Source organism: Sebastes fasciatus, chromosome 12 (genome assembly GCF_043250625.1).
Source record: "Sebastes fasciatus isolate fSebFas1 chromosome 12, fSebFas1.pri, whole genome shotgun sequence".
In the NCBI taxonomy this organism is placed as follows: domain Eukaryota; kingdom Metazoa; phylum Chordata; class Actinopteri; order Perciformes; family Sebastidae; genus Sebastes; species Sebastes fasciatus.
Window position 1 is genome coordinate 29,102,759 of NC_133806.1, and position 19,237 is coordinate 29,121,995.

At 40.7% G+C, this 19,237-nt stretch overlaps 1 protein-coding gene across 1 annotated transcript; it reads left to right on the top strand.

Moving 5' to 3' along the window:
- Nucleotides 1-1,883: 1,883 nt before the first annotated feature.
- On the top strand, nucleotides 1,884-18,511 carry rnf144b (ring finger protein 144B). Its single transcript, XM_074654592.1, has 8 exons — nucleotides 1,884-2,134; nucleotides 6,437-6,701; nucleotides 8,982-9,086; nucleotides 10,746-10,806; nucleotides 12,046-12,259; nucleotides 14,758-14,902; nucleotides 15,101-15,190; nucleotides 17,416-18,511. Exons 2-8 carry the CDS (start codon nucleotides 6,525-6,527, stop codon nucleotides 17,587-17,589), a joined length of 966 nt encoding a protein of 321 aa, XP_074510693.1. The 5' UTR covers nucleotides 1,884-2,134; nucleotides 6,437-6,524; the 3' UTR covers nucleotides 17,590-18,511.
- The last annotated feature ends 726 nt before the right edge of the window (nucleotides 18,512-19,237 follow it).

Genomic DNA, 19,237 nt, shown 5'->3' on the forward strand with positions numbered 1-19,237 from the left:
TAGAATGAAATAACTGGCCGCGAGAGACGAAGCGCTGCGTGCGTGTTTTGTCAGACTTCCTGTTTCTATTTAAGGAAATGTGATAATGCTTCAACGACAATCTTCTTCAAATGTGCAGTAATTCGCTCCATCCAGAGCTGTTTTGAAGTCTTTTCGATGAAATCCAAGTCAAGTCTCTTGCGAATAAAAAAACAAATCATTCTGTTCTATCAGTGCTGAGTATGCCAAATATGACCATAACAGGAATTTATGGCACAAGTTGCATGGAGAAGAGAAATTGTCTTAAAGGGTCAAAATGCCAAGTACAAAAAACAACTTTATTGTGAGACCAACACATTTCATCTTGTGGTATTCATCAGGGTCAACATACAGTACACTCAAAGAATATTCAAATAAGTATGAAACAATATTTAGTAAAACTAATATTCATTCATTCATAAGTGAGACAATCATATTCCTGAACTAGCAAGGGGTTTTGCTAATGATGGATATAAGTAACATCATATGGGCCATAAATAGGAGTAGTGCATCTATGAAGAGGTACTCTAGCTGGTCTTTTTGCAAAATTTGCCTCTTTAATCCTGCAGTAGGCAGAATATTTTTGGCATCATTGGGCAAAAATTCCATAATAACCTTTCAGCATATTGTAATTCAAGTGCTCTGAGAGAAAACTAGACTTCTGCACTTCCTCATGGCTCTGTTTTCAGGCTTTAAAAAAAAAATCTAGCCTGGGATGGGAGACTTTGGCCAATCACAGGTCATTTCAGAGAGAGAGAGAGAGAGCTTTCCTACTGAGCATTCCTATTGGCTGTGCTCCTGCTGGTGGGCGGTGCTTGGTATTTCCTCAACAGATCTCAACATGGTTGCCAATTCACAAACTTTTTCATTTTACTGCTAAACAGTACACTACAAGATGATTCTGAAAACATTTGAGGAGAGAAATAGGCATTACAGTAACAGAATATTGATTCATATTTGATCAGTGCTGCCTAGTTTGACCGTTTGATCGGAGTTCGCGGATGATTGACAGCTGCCTCCGTTGAATGAACAGCCAATAGGAATGCTCTCTCTTTAAAATGACCTGTGATTGGCCAAAGTCTCCAGTCATGAGCTACTGATCAAATATGAATCAATATTCTGTTACTGTTTATGCCTATTTCTCTCCTCAAATGTTTTCAGAATCATCTTGTGGTGTACTATTTAGCTGTAAAATGAGAAAGTTCGTTACCCGGCAGCCATGTTGAGATCTGTTGAGGAAATACCAAGCACCGCCCACCAGCCGGAGCACAGACAATAGGAACGCGCAGTAGGAAAGCTTTCTCGCTCTCTCTGAAATGACCTGTGATTGGCCAAAGTCTCCCGTCACGGGTTAGATTTTTTTTAAAGCCTGAAACAGAGCCATGAGGAGGTGCAGAAGTCTAGTTTCCTCTCAGAACACTTGAATTACAATATGCTGACAAATTATTATGGAATTTTTGCCCAATGATGCCAAAAACATTCTGCCTACTGCTGCTTTAAATAATTGAAATGACTTGTAAAAAGCTTTATACTTTACCTTTAACATCCAATGAGTTGATATTGTAATCATCTAATCGACAGTATTATATTTATTGATTTAATTTAGTTGTATTTTTGACTTGTCTGATAACCTTTTACTATTTGTGATCAGTTTATGGCTTGACTTCCATTTTTGTCCGACTGCACCTGAAAGCAGCATGAGTACAGTGAAATAGCCAGCAGGAGCAGTGAAGAGTGGAGCTCAGCAGAGAGAGAGAGAGAGAGAGAGAGAGAGAGAGAGAGAGAGAGAGAGAGAGAGAGAGAGAGAGAGAGAGAGAGAGAGAGAGAGAGAGAGAGAGAGAGAGATCACTGCTTCCTGGATGGAAACAAAACGCAGGAGCAGAGCACACACACTCATTCACACACATACACGCATACAGGACAGACAGCAGCGAGCAGGACGCTCAAACATGTTTTAGTTTTTCAGCTGGTGTGTGTGTGTGTGTGTGAGAGGAGTGGGCGGTACCGGTGGAGTCACAGCAGACCGGATCAACACATGTGCCACAGTAGAAGAGCACTGCGGCTGTGGATTTAGACCCAGGCAGCTCCTACTACACCCAGTGGTCCACAAGCAAAGGTAGGTCCCTCTGCTCAGCTGGCTTTTGTCTGCATCACACACACACACACACACACACACACACACACACACACACACCATCCATTACCCAAAAATACACCTTATGAAATATCACACAGTGAATGCGTCATAATGTTGACCTATGCAAGAATGCAACCTTGAGAGGGATGCAGATGTGTCAGATTTCATCTGTTACAGATGAGACTTTGTTATAAACAATACTAACCTTGGGGTATAGTTATAGAAGAATATGCATATGAAGAAATGTTACTTTATAGGGATATACCTTTAAATCACTGCAATCAACTCACCGCACTGATGTACAGTAAATGGTTTGCACTACATCTTCTCCCACCACATCTTCATATTGCTTTATTTCAACTTTATGTGCTCTTGTTTAAGTCTGTCTCCCCTACAAAATACACAGGTTATTATACCAGAAAACCCAGAAGGACAGACTGGGAGTGATTGCAGCTGTATAAATGATGCCATATAAATTCTGCTACACACTCCCCGAGCACACAGCCCCAGCTGCCTCAACACAGTGGCAGCCTGTGTAGAAGCAGCAGCAGCTTTTCACCGGGCAGATCTGGTTTTTCCGTTTCTGCCTCTCTCTCGATCCGGTCAACAATGATGCTTTGATCGAATGCCATCTAGACCTTGATCCGGGAGGACTGCTAATCGCTGGACGGTCAGCTCCACGCCTAAAAGGAACTGTTGGCACACAAGGGCGATTAATGAATAGAAACTTATTCTCAGCTTTAATTGCTGGCTCAGGGAGCAGGGACTGCAGTCCGGGATGTTTTTTTTGAAAGCAGATATTAATAGCGATGCATTTTGTGTGGAGGCGTCTGGTTGGCATTGACATTTAATATATTTAGATGCAAACATTCAGGGTGGAAATGCTTCTGAAACAGACTATAGTCTAATCCTCTAACTCATTCATGCAAACTTAAATCTGTCCAGTGTATTACATTAGAATCAGGGCTGTCCCGTATAAACATTTTTGAGCTTCGCCGAGAAATATTCAGAGGTATTCGAAGCTTCGCAACACGACGCAGCAGACTGACATGTTCTTCTGTCTTTCTGTCTCCATCTCCCCCATTTCAGTGTCTTGGACAGTGCCACTATACTCACACGCACCTCTACACACAACAAACAGAGATATCCGTCTGAGAATAACTAGTAATAATTAATGCTGAATATGAATAATGTTTTGGGAGTATTCCTAATTTCATGTTTTTTTTAAGGATTTATACCCATATCGAATACCAATTTGGAGGTCGATAACCATGGCAATGGTCGCAGCTTCGAAGCATTCGGGTCAGCCCTACAGGCAACCATGAAGTACTGAGGAATTCTACAGCTCATAGTCACTCAAACTGCCTCTTATCTATCATATCAAAGGTGGACCGATACTGATATGTCTGTTGTTCTGAGATAAAAACACTTCTATCAGCCAGATGTAATCTCAGGTTCCTCTAAACTTTGAAGCTGTTCAGGAATGAGAGGCTGTTATTAGATACATATTGGAGTTTCCGTGCAGAGACCTGTTATTTTCCCATGGGAAACCATGCGACGGCTTACGCTTGGGCAGGACAGGACAGGCCGACAGTATTGTGGGATGACGACTGCAATCGGCTCAGCTCACCTGTCTAAAAGGCAGTGCAGGCGAATACACAGTGACTGTGCAGAAATACCAACGTGCGCTGCTCCACTATCACTATCAGTCATCTGCATGATAATCGGTAGTGCATGATAAAAGAGCACTCGCTGAGGAATTTAGGACACTGGTGTTGGTGTCGGTGTCGGTGGTGGTGGTGGCTCTATCGATTGAGTTGCCCCTAAAGTTTCCTGCCAACTCTAACAGCCTGCTGAAATAGAGAACACTGTGTGAGATAACGTGTGATTTCAACAGCCGCTCAGGCTGCAGAGTGTGTTTTTAACGCCACCGTTTCCTGTGTGACCCCGTTCTGTGTCCAACCACTGTTATCTACAGGATTAATCGTAAATCCCAGATTATGGGTTTATTATTCCTCATGCTTTTTGGGATTGGACAGGACCAAAGCGACACTTTTTTTGGGGTTTGGTGACTTTGGTTCCCCTTTAACACCAGATTAGGCCTCTATTATCCACCCACCTCTGACCTGCTGTCCCAAAATATGGCAGTAGTGCATGATAGTTAAAGGTGGAAGTCACTGATTATGTTTAGGCTTGATGCTGTAATTGAACAGATGTTTTGTAATATGCTTTTTGGTCGGTTGGTTTACCTCTTTGGTCCAGACTGAAATATCGCAACAACTATTACATGGATCGGCACACAACTTTGTCCAGACATTCATGGTGCCAAGAGGATGAATTTTTTCACGTCAAGGACCCTTAAACGGATGCAAATTAGACCACGGACCCCCATTTGATAAGATTTTGTTCCATCTGATAGGATTTTTGCTTTTAGATGTTTTATTACAGAAACCCATGACCATAATAGTCACACACTCCGTCATTTTGTTACTTATGCATGGAATTACAGTGAAAATAAATGATTCCCCTTTTTGCTGGGGACCCCCTGAAATTCCCTCAAAGAACCCCTGGGGGTCTTCAGACCCCACCAAAGAGCGTATATTACCAAGAAGTGAAAGTCAAGTTCGTTCCATTGCAACCTCTGCGCCCAGCAGCAAAGTTAAGCTTTTGCCATTTTGGACTGAAAGCGACTACCGGACGCCAGTAAAACATCCTCCTAAAAAGTGCCGTACAAAAGTAAAACAAAATAATTTCTACTTTATTGTCATATTCAACCAAAATGGCCTGTGTTGAACAATGAAATATTATAAATATAATAAGTGTTTTCAGTCCAAAATGGCGGCAGAGGCTGTTGTCAAAAAAACACAGGAGTTTAGTTTCTTTGCTTCTATACTATTCTCTTTGACCCCACTTTGAAAACCACTGCTCCATACGATATATATTGGAATAATGTCTACCTGAGCAGAGAATGAAGTCAATGTTGTAATCAGAGCTTCTCTGACATAGCCGGGCCGGCCGTGCATGCTTTTAGTGCATATTAGTGCATGTGAGCGTGCCCCACTGCCTAGCTGACGACCGTCGCTCTGTACTGCTCTTATACGGCGGTTACAGCTGATAACACCGTCCTGACCGACAGTGCCGTTGCTGAAGCGTAGCGCCCTCCCCTCAGGTAAACACTGTTAGCTCTGTCAACACTGTTGCCGTTGTTTTCACTGTTAGCACCGTCGCCATGTTGAGAGCCGTGTGGAGGCAATAGAAATGCTCCCAATCTCGCATTTAGCACCTTTAAGTGAAATTTCTCGACAACTGAATAGATGCCATGAAATTTGGGACACAAGTTCCTGTATCCCTCAATATGAATTGTAATACCTCTGATGAACTTATGCCATTCATATAGCCTCAGCTTTCTGTAGTGCTAATTGACAGATGTTAGCATGCTAACATACAAGATGGTGAATATGGTTAACATTATTATATCTGCTTAACACCAGCATTTTAGCACTTTCATTATGAGCATGTTAGCAGGCTGATGTTAGCTCAAAGCACCACTGTGCCTTCATATAAGTACAGCCTCACAGAGCTGCTAGCGTGGCTGTAGACTCGTCACATTAAAAACACACATTTGACCTGTTGTACTGCAGTTTTGTGCGTTGTGTCATCTCTGCGAGAACTTAACATCAGAAAACGTTGAACTCCAAAATAAAAAAAGGTTCAGAAATGTAGCCTATGTTGGTTAATCTCTCTTTTCTCTCAATATGTAGTGAATTTTAGTCAAATAGTTTTCATTTGAGTGAGTTTTCCCTCTTTCCCATCTTTCTACCCCTTGAAATTTAGCTCAATGTTGACTGTACATGCCAAACAAAATAGCTTCCAAGTACCTTCTGTGGCTACACAAGTGTGTATTTACCATGTTTCTAAAAACGATCGACAATCAATTCCTCCTGTCAGAGTGAATGAGGAGCTGGTCAATAACTGTAGACTCAGTAAACACGGACCTTGGACTTCGGCCTTAAAAATGACACGATGAGTAATCGATAATACTGCGGTAATTACACGTAATTATGTTTGACTTCATGCACCACGCAGCTTTAAACAGTGACTAATTCATCTCTCAGGTAACAAGACAATGTAATACCTCAGAGAGAGGTGCAGTCATCACAGTTGGTGTACCGGTTACCATAAGAGATGACAGGTTCCAGTAACAGGGTGCAGCGTTGTGTGAACTGGAAAGAGGAAGTGTTACCGAATAGACTAATAGATTAGTGCTGTTTCTGCTTTCAGGAACATGGAGGCTGTAGCTCCTCTCCGTCTGCAGCAGAAGGGCTAGGAGCAGCCTGATTCTTCTCCTCCCTGTCTGCATCGCCCCGCCATGGCCAGCAGGAGTCCCACCCTGAGCCGGGACACCGGGGATTCGGCACCGGGGACCCCCGAGGCCGGCGCTGACCCCCAGCCGGGGCCCGAGGCCTTCTGCAAGCTGTGCCTCAGCGAGCAGCCGTCTGCAGCCACCAGGGAACTGAAGAGCTGCAGCTGTGTCTTCTGCACAGCGGTAAGAAAAGACAAACATAATCTCGACATTTAACTGCTGTGGAAATGAAACATGTGAACCTTTGTTACTGACACATATCAGGAAGCCTCCAGGCTATATTTAGATTAAATGCTTGCTCATCCTCTACTCGTATTGCTCATGCTCTTTAGTCACTTTCTGTAGGCAGGGGAAGGTTTCACAAAAATTACTCCAACTTTTCTTTGGGCAATTTAGGCAAATCTCCAACGTTTAAATGACTTGGAATGGGATGCTCCTTTTTATTGCGGCACCACTTCCTGCTTTAAGATCTTAAAATAGATCATTTTATTGGCAAATCCTGCATATTACAGCTTTAGTGAAATGATGTGGTTTCAACACAGGATTGGCTTTCTCTCACTTTCTATGTCTTGTCCTCGGGAATCTTTTGAGATTTATCAAAGCTTTTGAAATTTTTTTAACATCTTCTTGTTACTTTCTTATAGCTTTTTCAGTCCTTTTACGAGAGAAGAAGTCACTAGAATACAGAGCGGTATCATTTCTTACCGAAGCCCAGAGGTCTACTACACGTCTGAAACTGAGATGTTGGTGTTATGCCCTGACACAGAGAGGTTGCTAGATAGTGGCAGGTGTTAATCTCTTTCCAAGGTAGCCAAGTTGTCACTGTTGCACGCACAAGGTCACGCAGATAAAACACACACACATACGCAGCGTCACGGGGGAAGAAGGAGGGAAAGGGATACTGTAAACGCTGCTTATCAGTTGAACTGTATTTTATAAACCTGAAATACCTCCTCCAGTGTGGTTCCAGAGCACAGACTTGTGTGTTTTTGTATTTCAGCTCAGTTTCTGGATGAACAGTACATCATGTTTTATGAGAAAGCACACGATAAGCACAAGTTCTCACGTACAACTGGGCCTAAAAACACATTCCAGTCCTCTAGGATAGGTTTGTTTTTACACAGAGAAAAGTGACATTGCATGTTTTTATTTTCTGTTCCTCAAAACTGTCTCCCTTTGCACAATGTTTACATAGTTCCTCCTTCCTTCCTACTCTTCCGTATTTCATGGCTGAGGCAAACTTATGACTATGAACGCGTGAGCGCTGAAAAGAAACTGTGGCATTTAGTTTGGCATGTTTGTACAACAGCTTTCTTTGCTTACTGCATTTGTCATGAAAAATGTTCATGTTTTTTTAAAATTATTTTTCACCTAGGGTGGACAGTTAAGATAATATGTATGATTATGATATATTGTTAAATATTCAAGGTTCTTTATTTGTCATTTGTCAATTCTAGCAAAGCAGTCATTGGCAATGAACATCTTTGGTCTGGGGTTCCTTCAACAATGCTCATAAAATATGAATATATAAAAGGGGAAATTATCATGCTATTTCTTAAGTTAGAAAAGATCAAATATTCCGTCAGAGGGTCAACCCAAAAATTCCATGCAACATGGGACCCTTTAGTATCTTATTTCGAAAGGCTTAAGGCCTTTCCCCAAAATTAAGTAGGCACTGTAATTGTATTCGTCATGATTAGCCGACCCCAGGAACCGCTCATGGAACGCTCCACACACTAGAATGTAGTGTTAATAACTGATGGTAAATAAGCCTGTATACAGTACTTCAACATTCACAAACTTGTTTATATTTCAAAGGATGTATATGTATCTCTTCCAATGCGAAATATTAATTAATTAATCTGTATTTATGTTTTATTTTATTAGTTTTGTGTTTGCTGACTTTTTAAAAAATTTAATTAAATGTTTTCCTTTTTTTATTTTAGTACTTATCATCATTCCATATGTAGATATGTTGTTATAACCTTGTTTTTTCTAAAAAATAAAATATAAAATGAAAATGTTCTATCTCAAATATTTGTGAACTATGCCCTTTTTCTTAAATTAAAATATTATTTAAAAAAAGGGGCAAATCACACAAGTAAATGTAAAAGCAAAATGATAAACTGGTATAAAATAGTGCAGTTCAAATAAATATAAACATAAGTAAATATAAAATAGTAATGTAAATTTGAAATTTAGTTGATGACAGTATTTCAGATGGGAAAACTGTTCTTGTATGCATATGCACGATGAGAAATAATATATGTACACAGAGGTGTAGACAGGAATGTAGTATGTATAGAGAAGAAGAACATGTATAAATACAGTATACACAGAGGTGTAACAGTATGTAAAGTATATAAATATATTACTTTTTACAAGAGTGCTATGGTTCAACTCTCCCTGTTCCATTCAATGTCCAGACTAATGCTGCGTGTTGTGTTGCTTCTCCCTCTCCAGTGTTTGGAGCAGTATGTTCAGCTGGCCATCATGGAGGGTGGGGGGGCACCCATCACCTGCCCAGATATGGCCTGCCAAAAGACTGGAGTGCTACTGGACTCTGAGGTATGCCCCGCTTAAAACCACTGATATGTAGGTCATGAGTGAAACCAAAAAAAGGCTACAGAGGCCATAAGATACAAAAATAATGTTGATGCACAAACATGTACTGAACTAAAAACCTGTTTTATGCAAACATGTGGTTTTGGAATATATATATTAATTTCTAAGTTGCTGCAGTTTTGTTTTTACAGTCCAGAGTGCTGCAAGCAAACTTCTAAAGTTGGATTTCCACTATTGTGTTTTTAAAAGTGTGTGGGCTGGATTAACAAAGATCAAGTGTTGTGAAAATGATGTGTACCCAGGGAATTCTTTTGAGTGTGTTGAGTAAAATGAGGTAATGTCAATAGAGCAGTCAAGCAGAAAATGAAACTCCTTGAGCTGTCGCACGTCGTAGATACGAAACAGTAAACACGTCAGAGAAGAAGCTTAAAGTGCTGAATCACAAACAAAGGGAAATTCTGCTCATTAGTTCTTCATTTGTAATGTTTTGTAAACACTCTTTAACTGGTGCTGATTGGACTTCCCTCTGAAATAAGATGGAATTGATTTGAATGTTGAATTTCTATTCCCTGTTATCCAGTAGGGAAATTAGGCAGATGTTAGATATACAGGAGGCAAATAATAATAATGCACTGCAAGCAGTTTTAATTCTTATCTTAGTCTGTCTTTAGTCTTAAAAGATTGGAGGAAGAAATAAAGAATTTCCTCAAGCTTGTTGGTCTTAAACAGTTGGCATTTCTTACTGTAAGCTAATGCTGGTTTAAGCAAACATCTTCTGTATTTGCAGACCTTTGCAACATCTTTCTTGTTGATCGTTTGTCATCTTGTAGCTTTTACTACAACATAAGAATTACATTATAATTGTTGCTTTGCCTTTTTTATTGGGAGTAGCAACAGGTGTACAGAAACATACAAATAGAGCACAAATGTAAATGATTGTCCCTCCATATTTTGGTATTTTCCCCCCAAAGCCCCCACCCACCCAACACTCACCCATTGCCGTTGCAAAAAGGATAAAGAACAAACAAATAATTAAATTAAATTAATTAAAAAAAGAAAATAAGATAATTTTTTTTAATTAATTAATTAAATTAAAATAACAAATAATAAAAAATAAAGTATATAAGTAATAATAATTATAGGATAAATCCCAAACTACAGATAAAATAGGCTGATAAACTTTACCATGCAGAAATAGACAACTTAACTGTTACTGGTCATTTCTGTTTATATAAATCAAACTTTATGATGTCATACAATTTAGTTGATGGAGAGGAATACATTTCATATGACATAAGTCCATTAGTCTGCCCAGATACACTACATCCAAATAAAAGCAGCCTTTTTCATTTAGAAACTCCTTTTTTTTTCTCTCAGTGTCTATTCACCAACTACTGAGGTGTCTTAGAAATAATGCAGCAAATTGCAGTTGCTAGGTGACCAGTTGATCCTGGATGATCTTTGAGGTATCAGCTTCTCAGCAACCACACAACACAGCCTCATTTTAATCTTGACCACCGTGTATTTTTGCATTTGCATTTTTTCCATTAGGGTTTTGAAAAAGATACTGGGTTTTTCAAACTTCTTGCATGCACAACACAAAGTTCAACATCACAGCTCTGAGTGAATAAAACATGACCTCTCTGTGCTGTGTGATTGCAGATAGCTGGCTTGGCCCCAGAAGATCAGTCGGAGCTGTATCAGCGTCTGAAGTTTGAGAGAGGTAGGTATTGTTGCGTTAGCATGCTGATGACCGGTGACGGGCATCGGGCTATTTCAGGTCGCACTTCAGCTGGTGTTATTACACTGAGCAGCACCACAGAGTGCTGAGCTTCACATGCCTGGGATAATGTGGGGCCTCTTTTTTCTATTCTGCTCTGGTCCAGTTTTACCCAGGAGCTTACTGAAACTGTGCCTTTATTACCTTCAGTGAAACCAAACATAACCAGCTGGAAACTCTATTACACGTGCTGCAAGAGGTCCATGGTACTATTCTGTTGTATTTGAAGTAATGAGAGGGCTAATGCATTATATGACCTATATGTGTAGCTGATTGCACCCTTAGTTGTGGAAGTGTTTGTGAAGACAGATTGTATGTCTATTCTACACCGGAGGCTTGGTGGGAACAGAAAGAGTTGAAATAGGTTTCTGTTGACATTTACAAATTGCAAACAGAGGTTAGTTTGCCTTGTAGCTATATTGGTCTTTTCCAGTTGCACAGTAACAATACGCTGTGAAGCCAATAATAGTTATTGTTTACTCTGGCCATAAATCATAAGACTCATATTATTGGGAGTGTAAAGAAGTGCAAAGTACAGGCTATTTCACAACAGTGTTTTCCTTCTGTTATGATTCACAATGAAAGTACGAGCCGGTGGGTAGGGGATCAGATCATGAAAGCTCCAGTTTCTGTTTTGGTTTTGAAACAGGCCAGATTATTTTTTTGTACGCATTTCACATTTGTATTTGTGTCCTTCTGTCGTTGTAAGCTACTTAGAAGGTTGTTTGCCTTCATAGATAGCCAATTAGAAATGAGAACAATGGATTTATTTGATGTTTTTTCCTTCAAATGGGGTCGTGTTTACCGTGTTCATGAGAAGAGTCCATATGAACGCCCCCCTCTTGTCGTATTCACAACCTCGCAAGTGCAAAGTTTCTGAAAGCTCAGACTTGTGACGTGTTTGTTGACGTTGTCAGAAATGGAGAAGGCCATGGAAATTCATTTTTCGGTGCATAATATATTGTAATTTTAGTCGGTTATTGTTTTTCTTCGTAATTTTATAATGGATCTGAGGAAAATGTTGGCCTTATCTTTTTCCTCTGTCGTTATGCCGTTGCATTTCCTGCATTATGTTACCCTCTTGCTAGCTTGCAAAATGTTTAGCCTCTGTGGCTTCTGGTGCCTTCAAATGAAACTCGTGAGCTCGTCTTTACAATCGCATCCCCTCTTTGCTTTCTGCAGGAGTGAAGTTGGACCCCAGTAAATCCTGGTGCCCGGTTCTTGAATGCCAGGCGGTGTGCAGTGTGCAGCTGAGCACCGAGGGCCGGCCCACCGCCGTGCCCTGCCCGACCTGTCACGCCGTCTTCTGCTCCGGGTGCAGAGGGCCCTGGCAGGACGGCCATACCTGTCCTGAGCGCCAGCCCATGATGTCGCCCTCATCCTCTCATGAAAGCAGGTCAGTTAGCGGGCTGTTTGGTCAGCCACAGAGTCTGAGTTGCACTTTGAAGATGATACTGTGCTGAAAGCAGCATGGGTGTGTTAGTTCAGGACTCTGAGGAGTCTACAAAGAAACACTTGTTACTACTGCGAACAGACTGAATCATGATACTTCTAAAGCTGCAGTGGGTAGAAACGGAGAAAATATGATTAAAAAAAAGTTATTTTTGCCTCCGTTGAATGAACAGCCAATAGGAACGCTCTCTCTCTGAAATGACCTGCGATTGGCCAAAGTCTCCCATCACAGTCTAGATTTTTTAAAGCCGGAAAACAGAGCCATGAGGAGGTGCAGAAGTCTCTCAGAGCACTTGAATTATAATATGCTGAAAGGTTATTATGGAATTTTTGCCCAGTAATGCCAAAAACATTCTGCCTACTGCAGGTTAAATGGGTTTTATTTACACATATTATTGTTCTAAGATATTGTATGTATTACCTTTAACTGTTAGAGACGTAGACAATCAATTCCATTATCTTATTATATGAGGAAAATCCAATCTCAAATTTAGTATAAATTAAAAACACCTGACAGTTATTGTGGCAGGATATTTACATTGAATGGATTATACAAGTGATGTGTAGCTCCTCATCTCCCAGTAGAGAACCTGAGCTGAATATACAATAAACTCTATTTCAGGATCAATAGCTTAGTATTCGTCAGCAGTGCCCTCTGTGTAGTCCCCGTTGTACAGCTACAGTATGTTACCGTGCTGCTCCGAGCTGTGGCTCTGCCAGACTGACTGATGTCATTGGGGAGTCACTGACTTATATCGGAATTCCATTGTCTCCGTGCCAAAGGGAGGAGGAGGGCGGGCAACGAGCCATGTAGTTCACTGTACATTAGGAAGCTGTGCACTGCAGTGAAGCAGTGGTGTCTGCAGTGTGCTGTGAAGGATGGAGCACATCATCTTTATGTTTGAACTTGAGAGCAGGATATACATTAGCCTCAGCCTGCAGGTTTAGTCATCAAACACAATGTAATTGTACAAGGGCCATAGCCAGTACTTTAGAAATACTGCAGTAAAGAGTCTGACTAGCCAACAAAAAATATATATATTATTTTTAGAGCTGTCTATCGATTAATCAAGTTTAATCACATGATTGTCCATAGTTAATCATGATTAATCGCAAATTTATCACTCATTTTTATCTGTTCAAAATGTACCTTAAAGGGAGATTTGTCAAGTATTTAATACTCTTATCAACATGGGAGTGGGCAAATATGCTGCTTTATGTAAATGTATGTATATCTTTATTATTGGAAATCAATTAACAACACAAAACAATGACACATATTGTCCAGAAACCCTCACAGGTACTGCATTTAGCATAAAAAATATGCTCAAATCATAACATGGCAAACTGCAGCCCAACAGGCAACAACAGCTGTCAGTGTGTCAGTGTGCTGACTTGACTATGACTTGCCCAAAAATGCATGTGATTATCATAAAGTGGGCATGTCTGTAAAGGGGAGACTCGTGGGTACCCATAGAACACATTTTCATTCACATATCTGGAGGTCAGAGGTCAACGGACCCCTTTGAAAATGACCATGCCCGTTTTTCTCCCCGCCAAAATTTAGTACGTAGTATTACATGGTTGGTGTCCTTAATGGATTCTTTAGGTTTTTTCTAGTTTCATATGATACCAGTAACCTAAAAATTGCATGTTGCGCTAATGTCTTCAAGAAATTAGTGGCGTTAAAACAAATTTGCGTTAATGCATTATTATCACATTAACTTGGACAGCCTTAATTATATTAAAGATTTTAAATTTTTTTTAATTCATTGAATTCATTTGATTTACCTACATAATGATATATTTGTTGTGTCAAAGCCCTCTTCACACTAGCATGATAATCATACTGAAATACCATTTACTACCTGCCCAGCACCAAATGGCAAACAGAAACATAGCAAGGTGGTGGAGACCAAATCAGAGCTAAAAGGAGAGTGAATATTGGACTTACATTCGTCAGGTGGCAGGAAACATTGCTCCAAATAAATGCTTTAGTTGCTCTGTTTCTTCTGGATGTGTAAATAGGAAACTGTTTGCTAACCAGTTAGCTGTGTCCAAACGTGTCCAAATTGTGTTCACAGCTTGTTGTCCTGTCCCCAGTAGGTGGTCGAACAAAATAAAGTGTAAATATAATCAGCCTTGTGCAATTAGTTTAAATCATAGAATGTAAATGTCCTCAGGTTGTTGAAACCCTCAAACACGAGTTCAGTGGAAGCTATAGCCCTGTATTGTACGTACAGAATACTTCCCTCATACCTTTGAATCCCAAAATAATTAACCCAGTTCAAAGTGAGCACTGACCCTTAACTCTGCCGCTAAATAAAGAATTCACACTCTGTGCCTGGAGACTCTTGAGGCCTCCGTGGATTCATACTCAAACGTGACCCCGCTAACTGCATATCTGATGCCTCTGCTGTGTCTCTCTCCCGATACACACAGGGCCCGCTCCAGCAGCGACTCTGACATGCCCATCAAACAGTGTCCTATGTGTGGCATCTACATCGAGAGGAACCAGGGCTGTGCACAGATGCTGTGTAAGAGCTGCAAACACACCTTCTGCTGGTACTGTCTGCAGAATCTGGATGTGAGTCTCTCCTGCTGCCTAACTCACACGCTTTAACACAAGCTGGAAAATCACTATACTGCCTTGCCACCTGTTTTACAGTTCTTTACAACATCGCAGCCTCTGCTTCACTATCTTTAGCTTGTGTTGGAATGTCCTCAGTGATTGCTGGATAGTATAGATTTCTTGTCTTCACGTGCCTGTGTGTGTTTTGTACAGGGCGATATCTTCCTGAGGCATTATGATAAGGGGCCGTGCAGAAACAAGCTGGGACACTCCAGGGCCTCGGTTATGTGGAACAGGACGCAGGTGAGGTCCCGCAGCAAAGCAGACATACAGTATTCATATCAGGGTTGTGATGACGCTGTCGTCGTCTGAATGGATTAGCCTGCAGAGCCAATCATCCGTGAGTGGTCAATTATTGCGTGGATGACTTTGATTTTAGTAAAAGTGTGCCATCACTCTACCGGGATTGGACGTTAAAGATTTTGGACTCCATCCCAGCTGTCAGATCAATTAGTCACTGTTTGGAGTATACTCTCCAGTGAGGATATTAAACCTACGCAGGACAGTACAGCTTCCATTCTGGCACGTTTCTTGCACAATTTATTGAAAATTTCAACAAAAGCTGAAAACCGTGCATAACTCAACTTTCCCTTTAAAGCTGCAGTGGGTAGAAATGGAGCAAATATGATTAAAAGAAATTATTTTTATAAGCCAACCAATCAGAGACGGCAGCTGGAGCCTGCTGTCCAGCTGCAGTCTATGAGCCGGCTGTCAATCACTCGTGAACTCCGATCAAACGGTCAAACTAGGCAGCGCTGATCAAATATGAATCAATATTCTGTTACTGTAATGTATATTTCTCTTCTCAAATGTTTTCAGAAACATCTTGTAGTGTACTGTTTAGCTGTAAAATGACAACGTTTGTGACCTGGCAGCCATGTTGAGATCGGTTGAGTAAATACCAAGCACCGCCCACCAGCCGGAGCACAGCCAATAGGAATGCCCAATAAGAACGCTCTGAAATGACCTGTGATTGGCCAAAGTTTCCCGTAACAGACTAGATTTCCTAAAGCCTGTAAACAGAGCCATGAGAAGGTGCAGAAGTCTAGTTGTCTCTCGGAGCACTTGAATTACAATATGCTGAAAGGTTATTATATAATTTTTGCCAAAGGATGCCAAACAATTTCTGCCTACTGCAGACCCATAAAGTCTGTGTCGGCTCATTCTTAGCGGTTTGTTTTCCACCAGTTTGCCCCTTTATCAAACGTTAAGCTGAACTAATCGCGGCGCTAATCTCAAATTCCTGCACTGTAATGACCGTTCAACAAAACTATTGGCCGCCAAACCTACTTTCTTTTCACTGATGCCATAATCACATGATTAGTCTCAAGTTTGCAGCGAACCTCCTGATTGTGTCTCGGTGCGTCTGCGTTGCTAAGTATGTGTAGAGTTGGAAGAACGACAACAAAGCAGTTGTTCTTTGCAAAACAACTCATGACGAACTTGGTTACACCCTTGCCTAACAGGTCCAATACGTTTTACAATCTGCTTGCCACAAATTCCTCTGCCAGGAGGAAGAAAACAGAGAAACATAACTCCTTCTGAGCTGCCTGCAAACGCTGCTGTGGTGACAGTGCATTTAAAGTGTACAGCATTTGCATTGCATGTTTTTGATATTTAGATTTGAGATGATGAAGTGATTAATGATTTTGCTGACTACGTGTAGACTAGACACTGCTATGTGGACACCCGAAACCGTGGCTTTTGATATGCTGCTGTAACAGCACACTTTCGGCCACAAAAGCATTAGTTGAGGTCAGACGCTGACATTGGGCGATAAGGACTGGCTCGCAGGCGGCATTCCAGTTCATCCCACAGGTTCTGGATAGGGAGGGTTGAGGTCAGTGCAACTTTGTGCAAGTCAAGTTCTTCCATACCTAACTTGGAAAACCAGGTTCTTGGAGCTCTTGGTCATGACATTGTCATGTTGAAGGAGGAAACATGAACTGTTGGCACAAAAGTGGGAACACACTAGTGTTAAGATATCACTGTATATTATATGTAGCATTAAGATTTCCTTTAATTGGAGCTAATTCAATTCTAATTCGTCCAAATTATTAAAATTGGGGAGGACAGAAGGAAAACATGTTATGTCATTTTATTTAGTTATTTTTGCTCTTCCATTTTATGTTTGGGCTCAGATTGAGACCATAAACTCATGTTTACAATGTTTACTGAGGTAATAAATCAAGTGAGAAGTCTCATTTTCTCATAGACTTCTATACAATCTGACTTCTTTTAGCAACCAGAGGAGTCGCCCCCTGCTGGCTATTAGAAGGAATGCAAGTTTAAGGCACTACAGCATTGGCTTCACTTTTCAGACCCCGAGTTGCCCTCTGTGAAAGATGCTAAAAACTGTACTGAACTGTAGATCTGGGTTATAATTCTTCACTAAGAGCAACCCTTTGTTAGTATAAACGATTGCTTAGTGCAGCTTTAAGGATGTTGCTGACTGTGTTGTCCCTCAGGTGGTGGGTATCCTGGTGGGGGTCAGCATCATCGTGCTGGTGACGTCTCCGCTCCTCCTGCTGGCCTCGCCCTGCATCCTGTGCTGCGTCTGCAAGCCCTGCAGTAACAAGAAAAAGAAGAAGAAGAAGAAGACGAAGAAAGACCTCAGCCAGCCAGACTCCTCCGCGTCATAGCAGCTCCCCCCCTCTCATCAGCCCAGCCCCGGGATCGCTCCACTAATCTCACCAAGCCCAAGGAAACCAAGTGCTGCATGTTGGGAGAGAATAAAGTTGGAGTAACTATGGAGTACATTTTCATGACTCGACAGACTTGAAGCGTCGGTGGTTCAGTAATATCATCGAGACCAACAAGTGCAGACTTGCATCTTAAAGCTCGGTGAGAGAGCTGCTCAGAAATCACTCAAGAGGATGTACTTTATGTGGTGGAAGTGTAAATATGAGGAGAATGAATGTAACTCACCTTGTTGTTTTCAGACGCACAACAGGTAGTAAGGAGACTGCTGTGAGAGTTTTGCTGGACAGGGCTTTTGTTATCTCTCTCTCTCTCTTGCACACACACACACACACGCAGTTCAAAGTGCATTGCCACCCTCATGTGCCAAACGTCATGATGCCAAACCAGAGGTGTTAGGTGCTCAAGTGCCTCGCTCTACAGTGCCTGGTGCTTGGTTGTATTTGTTTTGCCTTTCATTCTATCTCTATCTTATGCAAAAATCTTAGCATTATGAAAATGGACAACCGTCAGGATCACACAGGGTTATAAATCCCTGAACAATGCAAAACATTCTTTCATAATGGGAGAAAGCAAACGGCGTCACGTGTGCACTGTATATTCGGTACTGATATGAAATATGATAGGGCTTATATGGTGCACAGAGAACTTTTTCTTCTGCAAATGTTTGTTGTTTCCACCTGGCGTATGTTTCCAGACCAAAGGCTCTAAAGGATAATGTGTACTTTTTCTAAAGTGTGTGTATTTATGGGTTATGTGTGTATGGTATCCTGTTATCATTTCTACATTTCTGTTGATGTTTCTGCATCAGATATTTTATAAAAGCGCCATTGTAATTGAAATAAACATACTGTATTGAACATGCATCACATGGTATTGTGTTTGCTAGTGACATTTATCATTTTATGGCTCATTAGTTCACTCTTGTCTTTGCACAAAGGTCATGAGAGGAGAGCACACAGAGGCTGATAAAGCAGGGGTAATAATATATTGTTGTTGTCACTGTGGAGAATGTAGAGGTGCTGCTGGACGGATGAAGATGGAAAAGTCTGAAGCTAACAAACTGAGAGTTGGAGCAGACCTCAGGTATTCTGGAAGTTTGGTCCAGATACATGGGGTGCATTAACACTGACTTGTGCATTACACGCTAGAACATATTATTTTATTATTATTATTATTATTATTATTATTAACACTGATAAAATATTAAAAGCAACTACACATTTACTGACAATCTGAAAGATGACTATGTGTTTACATATATTTTGACTCTGTTTGAATCTGTTTTTTCACATATATTAAGACATTTGAATAATATCATATATTTTAATTTGAAGTATTATGAAAATATGTCTAAAAAGGCTACACATTACACAATATAGGTACAGTATGTACAGTATGAATTACAACTATAGTATGTAGCCCATTGGGATACTGGAGAGTCAAGTAGAATTTTAAGTTTGTTTTGCAAATAATTGAAAATGTAATTAAAAAGGAAAAAAGTAATATACCTGTTTCACTACAAAAATGGCATATTTTGGGATATTTGTCTAACCTAATGCTATGTTGGTGCAGTGGTTAGCACTGTTA